The sequence below is a fragment of the Gymnoscopelus microlampas genome (assembly GCF_963454915.1).
Source record: "Gymnoscopelus microlampas genome assembly, chromosome: 1".
NCBI classification, from domain to species: domain Eukaryota; kingdom Metazoa; phylum Chordata; class Actinopteri; order Myctophiformes; family Myctophidae; genus Gymnoscopelus; species Gymnoscopelus microlampas.
The window spans coordinates 15,992,346-16,005,190 of record NC_139962.1 but is presented as its reverse complement, the minus strand read 5'-3'; the positions used below and the strand labels follow the sequence as shown (position 1 = coordinate 16,005,190).

Below are 12,845 nucleotides of genomic sequence, written 5' to 3'. Positions count from 1 at the left end.
AGACAATGATAAGGATATAATGTTGACTATGTGGCAAAACATGACCAAACACAATGAAAAACGTTATAACGCATATTGTTGTGTCGCATTTATTCAAGTCAGGTCTGACGTCCCTCTGTGCTCAGTGGTGTAAAGTAACTAAGTAAATTTACTCAAGTTACAGTAGGCTATTTAATTACACATTTCAGTATTTTTTACTTTTTATACTGGAGTACTACCAATTTTCATTACTTTTACTTCTACTCCACTACATCTCAGAGGCAAATATTGTACTTTTACTCCACTACAATTACTTGAAAACTTTAGATAACTAGTTACTTTTGATTATTATTACAAAACATACACCTTCAGCCATATATACATATTATTTGAAAATATTTTGTTTATATATTTAATTTGAAAAGTTGTGAAACGGGACATTGTGCATACTTGGTGCTACTTTCTACTTTTGGTACTTTGGTACTAAGTACATCTTGATACCAATACTTTTGTACTTTGACTCAAGTAAATTTTGAATCCCGGACTTTTACTTGTAACAGAGTATTTCTACATTGCAGTATTGATACTTTTACTTAAGTAAAAAATGTGAGTACTTTTTCCACCACTGAATATTTGTGTCATTTGAGCTGCCAGTCTATTCTTGTCACAGTACTGTGTGTGTGGCTCTCCTTGCTCTGACTGTCTGACACTTGTAAAGTTGGCCTGTACGAAAACTACCACCGCCCTTACTCTGCATTTTCAATGGATATTAAAAACAGACTGAATAAGTGATTCATCGTCCAGGTAAATTGACCATCTAACTGTTATTTAGTGTGTACAATTAAATGAAAAAGACATAGCTTTACTGTAGCTGAATATGTTGGGTTAATACTGGGAAAAGACATCTTGTGCTTGTGTAACTTTGTGTGTATCTAATTCTGTGCAAGTTGCTTGGTGCACTTTTTTCCTCAACAATCAACATACTATGATTGGTTATTAAATACATGACTGTCAGGTGAAATAAGAGTGTCTCAATCGCCTACTGCATGTTTTTGTTTTGTTTTGTTTTGTTATGTTATTAATGAATTTCAAACATTTAGTCCCTGCAGTGACTCTTGGCTGTGATGGAGGTGTTTGATAACCCCAGAGGAGGCAGGCTGGATGTGATCACAGAGGATGGAGAGGACCACGAGGACGGCCACAACATGGAGCCTTCTGGTGGGATGCCAGGCGGTGCGAGGAAGCAGAACCAAGCCAACTTGTCCACTTACCAGCGCTTTTCCATCGACACCAATGAGTCTCTGCACTTTGAGCCTTGCGAGGAGGACTCCCCATCCCCCACTGGGGCTGAAGATGGGGACAACAGTGTGTTTGACGATCAAGAACCTCATGAGGTATGGGGGGGGGTGACGTTGTTATTGACAGTCCGTTGGGGGTCTAGTCATAGCCTGTGGCCGCTAAAATAGTTATTAAACCCATTAAGACCTGAGGCAGATTCTACAAATGCCTTCTAAATCAGTAGATCTCAAACTATTTCGTAAATCAAAATTATTCAAGACACTTTCAAGATTTTTCAATAATAGAAATATAAATAGCTTTGATTTTGTACTGCTTGAAATGCAGCATACTTGATTCATGTGGGGGGGGGGGGGAAATGAATGAATAATACAAAAACAAATCTAAAATAGCAGATATACAAGCTCGCAGCACGGCATGAGGTGATGTGCTGTGAGCTTGTATATCTGCTATTTTTGAATAGCAAACATTAAAATCTAAAATGAGTAAATGACACAGATGCTTTCCTGGTTTTAAAGGGTTCATGAATGTTTTACCATATCCCATTCCATCAAACACCATGTCGAAGTGGTCCGATTCAAGTCGAGAGCACCACATGAACTGAATGGTCTATCGTTGTTTCTGCTTTCAGATTGAGACCACCAGAAGCAAGCTGCAGGAGAAGGTCGTTGAGATGGAGAACTTTGCAGGTCATCTGGAGGAGATCTTTCTCACTGTGGAGGTACAGACACAAGTCAGTTAGTGAGCTTCTTTCAGCTTGCACAAGTGAATAAGGCTGGTGGCTGGACATTGAAACTATAGAAATCTTATAATTTGTTCATATGCACACACTTGCCAACTGTGACTTACTGACTGACTTACTTGTTTACACACCTGCCTACACTACAGTTTTACAACCTTTATTTAACCAGGTTAGTTAGTGTAATTGAGATTAAAAATCTAATTTGCAAGAGATATCTGGCCAAAATAAGCAGTATTAAATTAGTACAGATTAGGCCTCAATTAAAGAGTCTCGTCAAGTTACACATCGATGTCAGTCAGGACAAGATTATTATCTCCACTTGGCCGAAAGTTTGGGAGGGGAGATTATGTTTTCCAACAATGTTACCACATTTACAGGCCTGCATTTCATTTTCCTCCATGACTAACCCTAGCTTTAAATAGGTTTTTGTTGATCCTGCAATTTCATAGTTCTTTGAAGATCATTCTAGGCCAATGAGACAACTGGAAGGCTTTTTTTGGCAGGTTAATTTACACAATTTTGAGAACTGAGAATGTAAGCGATAATTGTAATTGTAGGGTAATGAATATGTATAGGGGCTGTGCTGTCTCAGCATGGCCTTATAAATGAAGAGGTACTTGTGACTCAGCGTGTGCAAAGTTGCAGTACAACAGTGGTGTAAAGTAACTAAGTACAATTTTTAGGTATTTTTTACTTTCTTCAGTTTTCACAATTTTCAATACTTTTACTTCTACCCCACTACACTTCAGAGGAAAATGTTGTACTTTTACTCCACTACTATTATATGAAAACTTTAATTACTAATGACTTTGTAGATTTAGATTATTATTACAAAACACACTAACCACTTCAGCCTATATATAATTCGGCCATTTGAAAATAGCAGATCTACAAGCTCACAATGTGTCGCGATGCGACACATTGTGAGCTTGTAGATCGGCTAATTTAAAAAAAAATGTTTATACATTTTTAACCTGTGAAATGGCCCATTCTCCACAATGAGTACTTTCACTTTTGGTACTTTAAGTATATTTTTTGATGCCGATACTTTTGTACTTTTACTCAAGTACATTTTCCATACGGGACTTCGACTTGTAACAGAGTATTTCTACATTGCTGTTTTGATATTTTTACTTAAGTAAAACATTATGAGTACTTCTTCCACCACTGCAGCACAATGATGTGTCTAAAGCGGCCTACACGCTGACTACTACAGACAGACTATACATGGGGAGATCAGTTGGGTGAAAGGTGTGGAAAAAGTAGCTGAGTGCACACTCTACACACCGCACAGTCGGCTGTTATTGTGCCAGAATTAGAGCTTGACGTTCACTTGTAACGAACAGGCCTGCATACTTAAATGCTGCAATTATACCGTACAATCAGATGAATTCAATTCATTTCGGAAATCATAGTAAAAACACAAAGATGACCACTGCACAGCAGGGGGCTTACAGGACATACCGGTATATACTGTACACATACATGATTATGATTAACTGAAAATGTTGCCGTTTCAGACAGAGAACCAGCTAGAGGAATCAAAAATGATGATTAAAACATTTCTGCTCTGTCAGTGACCGTTTCAGAGCCCTTTGTAAACACAAGGTGGTACATGGTATTTACAATTTGCATTCAAAGACTTTATTATTTACAAAACTTAAAAGGGATCGTTGAGGTTCTCTGTTGTGGTAGCTAAGTAAATGTCAAAATGTTCCTTCTTATTCAGATATGTACTTTTATTTCTTAAGGACCTAAACCAATCAGATTAAGAGTTTGTTCTCCTAGTCATGATATGATGATTTATTTATTTGATGTGGACATCACAAATACATTGGACGAACCAGATGTTTTGCTTACAGTGTATATAGCACAAGTGCTAATTTTCAATACCTGTCCAAAGGAAGCTCCTCGAATGTACAGTAGCACCAATCTAAAACCCAATCAGGTACAAGAAAAATATCTACTAATAATTAACATTATCAAAATAAAACCCAACATTACTCGTGAAAACAGAAAATACATAATCATTCAGGTAAATACATGTGAGCACAGTTGATTTGATTTCAACCATAATTTAAGTCCTCTGTTAAACACATTACCATCCGTATTTTTTGTTTTAGAACCGAAGGCAAAGAGTTCCAAAGGGTTGCCCCCTTAACTGAGAAGGCAGACTGTCCGAATGTGTTCGATCTTGTGGGAACAATACAGTCATTAGTTAATGCTTGTGTAATTGCTCTACCAGAGCTCTGACGACTAACCACTATGTCATAGCCCATGCTTGGTTTTAGTATGAACTCCTCTAAGCGTATTTACAATTTCCAACCAACTGTATACTGTATAAAGAAAATCCAAGCCATTTCCACATCAGGGATGAAACTTATCCTATTCATAATCCTTATCCTTACTTATCCATAATAATAAATGTTATGTAAAAACCCTTGCTCAGAGAAATGCTTATAATTTCGTTTTTGAAGAAAGCAGGATTTGGTCTGGTACATAGTCTACCATTTATCCTGTCAGTTATCAACTATTTATTGCTGCTTTCTTTGTCACCATGGGGCAAAGTTATTTTTTTGGGTAACTCGGTTATATCAGTAGTCAAGTGTTGTTGACTGCTGTGTTCCTTCTCTGTGTGTGTGTGTGTGTGTGTGTGTGTGTGTGTGTGTGTGTGTGTGTGTGTGTGTGTGTGCCGCTGTAGGTCTGAGCCCTAGAGCTGCCACAGCCCACACAATGTCTTTCTTGAATTGTCATCTATTACTCTCTATCTCTTTGCAGCTGAGTAGCGACTTGGCAAAACAGTAAAACACAGTCTCTCCCCCAAACACCAGTGGTGGAAAAAGTACTCAGATGTTTTACTTAAGTAAAAGTATCAATACTGCAATGTAGAAGTACTCTGTTACAAGTGAAAGTCCGGAATTCAAAATTGACTTGAGTAAAAGTACAAAAGTATTGGCATCAAAATGTACTTAAAGTACCAAAAGTAAAAGTACTAAAATGTTTGAACTACAAGCTCACAACGCGTCGCATCGCGACGCGTTGTGAGCTTGTAGATCGGCTATTTTCAAATAGTCTATGTATAAAATAGGGCTAAAGGGGTTAATGTATGTTGTATAATATAATAATCTTCAAATCTTCAAAGTAACTAGTAACTAAAGTTTTCAAATAATTGTAGTGGAGTAAAAGTACAATATGTGCCTCTGAGATGTAGTGGAGTAGAAGTAAAAGTATTGGAAATTACAAATACGTCCACATTTTACTTAAGTACAGTACTTAAGTAAATGTACTTTTCACCACTGTTCCTCTTGTTATGTTGCAGGAGAACTTTGGCCGTCAGGAGCAGCACTTGGAGCAGCATTATAACGATGTGCTGCAGACTTTATCTCAGCGCTATGATGAGAGGGCGGCCGGGCTGGAGGAGGAGAAGAAGAGAAAGCTGGAAGCCCTGTACAAACAACTGCTGGACTGTGGCCGGGCACTCGATGCTTCAAAGGAGCTCATCGAGGCTGCCCAGGAGATCTACAGGACCCAAGACAAGAGACTCTTTCTAAAGGTCAGTTAGTTAGTGAAGCCCTCTCTTCACAAAGTCCAGAAAAATAATGATGTTAATATTACAGTCACAAATCATTTTTTGATTTGAGCTGAAAAGCATTATTTTACACTTTGGCTATTCAAAAATAGCAGATCTACAAGCTCGTAGCGCGGCACAGAGTGCCGCGCTACGAGCTTGTAGATCTGCTATTTTTGAAAAATCTTGAAAATGTGTGCACATTTTGAATAAATATTCTTTTAAAGCGAACATTTTTAACTCAAATCTTTGCTTCTGGGGGTCCCTGGAACAGCATATTTTGAGATGGGGGTCGACGGCCAAATAAATCATTTTGGGGGTCCTTGACATGAAAAAGTTTGAGCACCACTGATATAGAAACATATGTTTTTCAGAATACTGTTGGGATTTAGAAGACATTTGTAGAATCGGCTTCAGGTCTTAATGGGTTATATGCTATATGTTAAGTGTTTTTGAATTGCTGTGTTTTGAACTTTGTTGACAGGCAGTTACTCCCACCATCAACAGGTAATTTGGTTTCATGTTTTTCAGAGGTTATGCACACAAATAACAACGTCTTTCATTGCACGCGTTTCCGCACAATCCCTGCACGTAGTTTCAAAAATAACATTGTTATTCCCTTTGACTAATCCATCTATTGGTAATGTCTTCATGCGTTAAATCTCATTCAATTTGTTTTCTGTCATCAGAATTGAGGAGTTTGCTAAAGACGAGACTGAACTTAAAGTGCACACATCAACTGAGTTCACCACTACACTGGCAGACCTATCAGACGTCAAAACCATGATGGACTCCATCAACATTGTTCCAGGTCTGATGTCCATGATTATCCTCCATTTCACACATACCGTGCACAACTATAGACTATGTTTTGTTGCTGTGTGTGTTATTGAATGCTCTTACCTTTGACTCACAAGCCAGCCTCCTAAACGCGTCTGAGGACAATCTCCCAGCATTTGGTGCTAAAACTGGGTGAAAACAAACTAGAGAGTTAAAAAACAAGACTGGAATGAAATCCCAGTTACAGCAGGCTATGTAGACATGCTCTTTTGGCATCAATTTACTATTTAAAAGAGGTTATCTGAACTATGAACCTTGTTCATAGTGGGGGGGGGGGGGGGGGGAGTTTTTTAACAAACACTTGGAAAGTCCGGAGAAAGAGAACAATTTGCACTTCGGTGGATTTTATTGAAGGTTTTTTCTTTTTCTTTTTTTTAACACATACAGCTCAGATCTTTAGACACAATCATTTGGTACATACAGCATTCAGCTGATCTAAGTTGCATAGAGTTATGTACAGCATTCAACAACAGTAAATGTCAGATAACTATGATTTTTGAACAATAGACAAACAATAATATTGAACATGACAATAACAACCTTTCATTTCAACCAGTTGTCTTCATACCACATTAAGCTTTATGCCCAGAAGGTTCAGTGGTTTCTCCCAGACTCTAGACAAAAGATACATTCTCCCACTAATATGGCGGTATCTCAGCTTCTCTAAAGCGGCAGAGACTCGTCATCAACCCACTTCGCCATTACGGCTTTGCTTTCCTAGCTAACATTCAAAGAAATTGGACTATTTCTTGGTGCACCTTCCAAGAATCTGATTCTGACTCATGATTGAGCTTTTAATAAACCAGTCACTGGGCTATTCTTTCTGTGTCAAGCTTGATGGTAAAAGATAATTGTTCCACTTAAAGGGGATTGTGCGCCACAGACTCCATCCATTATGTGTATATAATGTGGTCAGCCACATGTTCCCTCAGCCCTGTGTTCCTTCAGTTTAGGGTTATGCTTGGGGTTAGGGGTTAGGGGTTGTGGTTAGGTTTGAGGGAACATAATTATTACAGTTTACTTTAGAGATAAATCTGTGGTTGCCTCGATAACAATGACTAGCAATTTTCTTTATTTGTGTTTAATTATGTAGCGATCTTCTATTGTGTCAATGAATGAGTGAGGCTGTCAGCACAGGGACACTGTTGCCTTCCAGCTCCTGAAGCAAAGAATCTCTCTTGTCTGTCCCTGATTACACTTTGTGTGTGTGTGTGTGTGTGTGTGTGTGTGTGTGTGTGTGTGTGTGTGTGTGTGTGTGTGTGTGTTCTGCAAGAATGCATAACATTTTTAGAACGCATTGTGTAGATTATTCCATAAAGAATCTCCATAGAAATGAGAAACAAATTAAACAGGAAATAAATATCTATTAAGCCTATTGTCTCAAATTGACAGCAGCACTATAATGAACTGCCACAACGTATCACCCTGCTGTTTCAAAACGCTGGTTACTGTGCTGCTGGTGTGGTGTGACTGATGTTAATTATAATGTTTTTGTTTTTCTTTTCTTTTCTGTTTTTCGGATGTGATTCTAGCCCCAAACGCACCAGTAATCAATCCCCAGATTCCCAACTCTGCCACGCAGACGTCCTTGCGTGTGTGCTGGAGCCTGTTTTCCGACGATACAGTGGAGTACTATGAACTGTACTACAGACCCGTACTGGAGGATTCGCCAGCAGACAGCACCTGTGGACCAGATGGTACAGGGCAGGAATAATGGAACAGTTCTGTTGCAATGATAACGTGACACTGTCACACTTATACAGTATGTTGAAATTGTATTTACCCGAGGGAGAGGAAATCGTACATTAACACTATCTGGTCTTTGTCCCTTTTTTAAGTGTGCAAAACAAAGGTGAAAGAGACCCACTGCACTGTGACAGATCTGCTCCCCAATGCTCAGTATGAGCTCTGGGTGACGGCTACCAACACTACGGGCATCAGTCCAGCTAGTGAAAAGGCCCTGTACATGACTGGTAATATGTTTGCATTTCCGCCCTCAAACTTCTTTGCAGTGTTTTCCTGTCATTCTCCTTAGTATTGATTTAACCCATTCAATCCGGGGATGCATCTCTGTCATTTTAGATTTCTTTGGCTATTCAAAAAGAGCAGATATACAAGCTCATAGAGTGGCACCGAGTGCTGCACTATGAGCTTGTAGATCTGCTATTTTTAGAAAAATCATGTTTTTTTTGCAAATCTTTAAATATGTATATTTTTAAAGCAAACATTTGTAAAATATTTTGTTCCAGGGAACACCAGAGGCAAAGATTTGAGTTACAAATGTTTGCTTTAAGAATATATATACCTATTCAAAGATTGTCACGATTTTTCAAAAATAGCAGATCTGCAAGCTCATAGCGCGGCACTCGGTGTACAAATGGAACCAAATGGACCCGTGACGGTATTGACCCCCCCCCCCAATTCCCTGTGCTTTTGCTATAGTGCCCTCTCCCCCTGAGATCAAGCAGAGGCAGTGTACCAGCTGCCCAGAGGCGGCTCTGATTCGTTGGGAGTCAGGAAACACCAACCCTGTTGACTCCTACACCGTGGAACTCACTGAGATGGGTACAGATGGTGGGCAGAGTGGTATAACAGAGTAAGTATGCCCCATCCAACACACACCTACTGTACATTACATAATATGTTGTTTTTTTCTTATCGCGTTCCCATCACAAAACTGACTTGACTTCATGCTCGGAAACTAGACTATGTAAATTTGTCTTTGTCATGCTGATTTTCTTTACAAGTTTCCATGATGTTGTTTTCACTTACATAAATAGTAACCCTAATCAGAGATGACCCATTTAATCTGCTATGCTTCAAGCTACAGTAGAGGCTGCGTCCCATGATACTCTATTCCTCCTCTGTGTGCCACCCCGTAACTAAGACTTTTGCTTTCAATACATCCATAAACAAGCCTCTGTTATAGTGCTTGCCTGGGACTTTTGAGGTCCCATGGTTGTAGAGCTGCTGATTCAAGACAGTGTGTGTGTGTGTGTGTGTGTGTGTGTGTGTGTGTGTGTGTGTGTGTGTGTGTGTGTGTGTGTGTGTGTCCTAGAAAAGCTATTATTAGTCTCACCTCCCACAGCAGTGTTGATCTCCGCTGCAATATTGTCCAATCATTTGCAGTGATGTTTCATTGGTCATTTCAGTGTGAACCGGGAAAAAAAAGAAGCCAAGCATAATTATATTGAGATCATCTATTTTTCACTTAAAACTAGAACTAAAAACGTTCTGAATTGCATGAATGAATGAGGTGCATTGAATCTTTTTTGAATGATATTCACTCCTCTTGTCCCACAACATGCAAGTCATTATAACAATGTTAAATTCCAAGCCAAAAGATTGCCATCTTTTTGTGCCTTAGTCCAGTGGTTTTCAACATTTTTCATGCCAAGAACCCCTAAATTGATAAACGGTTGGCCGCGGACCCCCATCTGAAAATGTTTTGTGCCAGGGACCCCCAGAAGCAAAGATTTGAGTTGAAAATGTTTGTTTTAAAAAATGCATATTGAAAGATATGCACACATTTTCAAGATTTTTCAAAAATAGCAGATCTACAAGCTCATGAGCTTGTAGATCTGGACCACTGGTTGAAAACCCCTGCCATAGTCCATTGAAGAGGAAGTGAGCTGTACCCCGTTAACATTATTTTTGAATTGGTTCGATCTCTCAGGTCAATAGTGGCTGTGCCTACCTGTCAGTGTCAGATCCAACTGCAGACAGGAAGACGCTACCTCATCTCTGTTAGAGCTGTCAATATTGGCGGGCCTAGTGACAGGAGCGAAGCTTTCACCGTCTCCACAACAGGTGAGAAGCAAGTCCAATCAGCCTGTGTATAGCACCTACGACACGCAGGTGGCTCACTGACTACAGTCAATGGGTGTCTGTCTGTCTGGTCCTCATGCAGGTACATTCTTCCATCTTCTGGAGGATACTGCCCACCCCTGCCTGTCCATCTCTGAAGATGGTTTCACCATGTTTTATGGAGATGAAGAGCTGCCAATAAGTGCCATGGCCTTTGATGATAACACGTTTGCCAGGTGAAAGAATCACATTGCTATTATAGCGTGTCCTCAATATGTACATACATAGGATCTTGGATTTAATTTGACCTGCTACGTCTGTTTAACGTACACCGTTAACAATGACCGTATGTTTAGTGTCCATAGTACCAAATTAACATGCATACACGTGTGTACATGCATGTGCGTAGGTGTGTTGCTGTGCTGGGGGATCTTATACCAGTACGAGGCAGACATTACTGGGAGGTAGAGGTGGACGATGAGACAGAGTACAGGATTGGAGTTGCATATGAAGACACCCACCGGAACTCATATGTAGGGGCAAACAACACATCTTGGTGTATGAGGCATATTCTCACTCCATCCAGGTACCAGCTTGCTTTTAATGCTATTTTATTATTTATTGCCATGCCTTGATGCTCTGATTCGTTTTTCCTGGTTATTGTACTGGCTAAAGAAGGAAGACTCGACGACATCATTTTCACAGTACCTGACAGACCGAGTAGACACTATGTCATTTCCTTTTTTTAGTTAGTCTGATACAAGTTAGTATGCTGATGTCTCACAGGGACTACTCATACAGTATCTGAAAAATAGGCCAAGAGGGTATTTTATAGAAGAAAAGAAAAATCCTTTCCTAAGCAAGAATTGTTCTGCCACTTCTTTGTGCATAACTAAGCCTGTTGGAGGTATTCACAGCAAATGCTGATAGTGGTGCATCCATGACTTCCATCACCGTTTCCATAGCAACTATCCTTGGCACAGACCAGTTGGACATTTGGACTGTCACTTAAGCAGACCATTCACTAACGCGTGCCATGAATGCACTTTGCATTCTTATGGATAGCGTATGTAGAGAATATCCTAAGATGAGTGTCACTGCCTAGCCCTAGTGCCTACGCAAAAACAGACAATACACACTTATTTTCCTAAATCCACAGCAACATGAAATCGTGTCAGGGGCTGACAATTCAGTTACATATACCAGCATTGGGCCATTTTCACAGCAGACAGTAAATGCAGTAGGTGTTTATAACATTACTTGTGGACGTGTTTTATTGGAGTGTGAACTGTCCACGTTGGCACACACAAACACATTAATGAGAGATACATACTTACATGTGTCATTATATTATCACCACTTTACCCAGATCCAGCTCAAGTGGAGTTAGGAGGTTTTGTCCATCATTGATCAGAACAGCTTACAATGGATCTCCAAGCTCACAACACGTGAATTAATGCCCTGAAGCTTCATGACCCTGCTCATATAGGCCTACAATGAGCAGGACTTTAATTACAATAACTTCTGCAAAGAGAGATTCACAACAGAGTTGCAGTTTCAGTAGAACTAGCGAGAGAAATGCTATATGAACTCAATTGTCACATTGCTTTCCTCAGAACACACTAGATTTCAGAATTAATAGTTTTCATAACATTACATAACATTTGATAAACAGGTACACTGCAGTTACTTTTAAACAGACTACGGGGAAAAAAACCCTGCCTCGTTTCAGTTTGTTTATCTTCCCCTCTGCAGCAGCTGCTCTGTGCGCTTTTTAATACTTTATCGGTTCAATATTTCTTTTAACCAACACACAGACGTAAAGGGTGTTCAATGGCATTGATTTATGAGAAAAATGCTGGAAATTTGAGTTAGCAGGTTTCTGCCCGACAGTGACGATATGGAACTTTATTCTGACTTGGATGATGCTTCATACTTAATTTTAACCATTATATATCACCCGATTCAAAAGGTTTGAATCATTTACTTACGTGACTAATACTTGCTTCACTTTCCTCAGGCATAAGTATGAGTTCCTGCACAATGGTTGGAGCCCTGACTTAAGGATCACAGTAAACCCAGTGCGCATAGGGGTGGCACTGGACTACAACAGGGGTACACTGTCCTTCTACAATGTGGATCTGGAGCAACATCTCCACACCTTCCACGGTCATTTCCAGCAGTATGTTCACCCCTGCTTCGCCATGGACAACCCAGGAGCTCTCACTGTACACAATGGTATAGAAGCTCCTGAGTACGCGCATATCTGATACCATGGATTTGATCATTATTTGGGATTTTTGAATATGTTCTACACAAACACATGGCTAGTTTTTAAAACAAAATGTTCATTACAAAAATGACAAGCATTGCTTACATGCAAATACAAATACAGTTATACTTGACATTACGATTATGACCATTTCTCAAAGCATACTGTGGTTTGTTTGATTTTCAAGGAAGCCAATGGATTCATTTTATTTCAGTATGGTATGTATGCATATCTTATTTCTAAAGACTTGACACTTGCTTGAGATACAGTAGGTCATGTGGTTATGTTATTGTTGCATTTTAAAGTATGGCTTGATTTGAAAAGTCTTATTAAATGCACAA

General features: G+C 39.4%; 1 protein-coding gene across 4 annotated transcripts; it reads left to right on the top strand.

Annotated features, from left to right (window-relative positions):
* Positions 1-78: 78 nt before the first annotated feature.
* Positions 79-12,548, top strand: fsd2 (fibronectin type III and SPRY domain containing 2). 4 transcript variants are annotated; one of them, XM_084070728.1, is made up of 14 exons: positions 92-134; positions 650-783; positions 1,089-1,373; positions 1,907-2,008; positions 5,337-5,570; positions 6,070-6,092; positions 6,275-6,396; positions 7,958-8,122; positions 8,264-8,398; positions 8,868-9,021; positions 10,102-10,235; positions 10,336-10,468; positions 10,642-10,818; positions 12,253-12,548. In XM_084070728.1, exons 3-14 carry the CDS (start codon positions 1,104-1,106, stop codon positions 12,500-12,502), a joined length of 1,899 nt encoding a protein of 632 aa, XP_083926854.1. In that variant the 5' UTR covers positions 92-134; positions 650-783; positions 1,089-1,103; the 3' UTR covers positions 12,503-12,548. The 4 variants fall into 4 exon arrangements, with proteins under 4 accessions (XP_083926855.1, XP_083926854.1, XP_083926853.1 ...); XM_084070727.1 differs by having other exon boundaries at positions 93-134; positions 1,080-1,373; XM_084070730.1 differs by having other exon boundaries at positions 95-134; positions 1,080-1,373; positions 1,907-1,996.
* Positions 12,549-12,845: the final 297 nt, after the last annotated feature.

Coding starts and splice junctions, on each gene's coding strand:
- fsd2 (XM_084070729.1), top strand. CDS start 1,104: ATGGAGGTGTTTGATAACCCCAGAGGAGGCAGGCTGGATGTGATCACA. Junction 8,399..8,867: donor AAAGGCCCTGTACATGACTG/GTAATATGTTTG, acceptor CTTTTGCTATAG/TGCCCTCTCCCCCTGAGATC. Junction 10,469..10,641: donor GATGATAACACGTTTGCCAG/GTGAAAGAATCA, acceptor GCATGTGCGTAG/GTGTGTTGCTGTGCTGGGGG.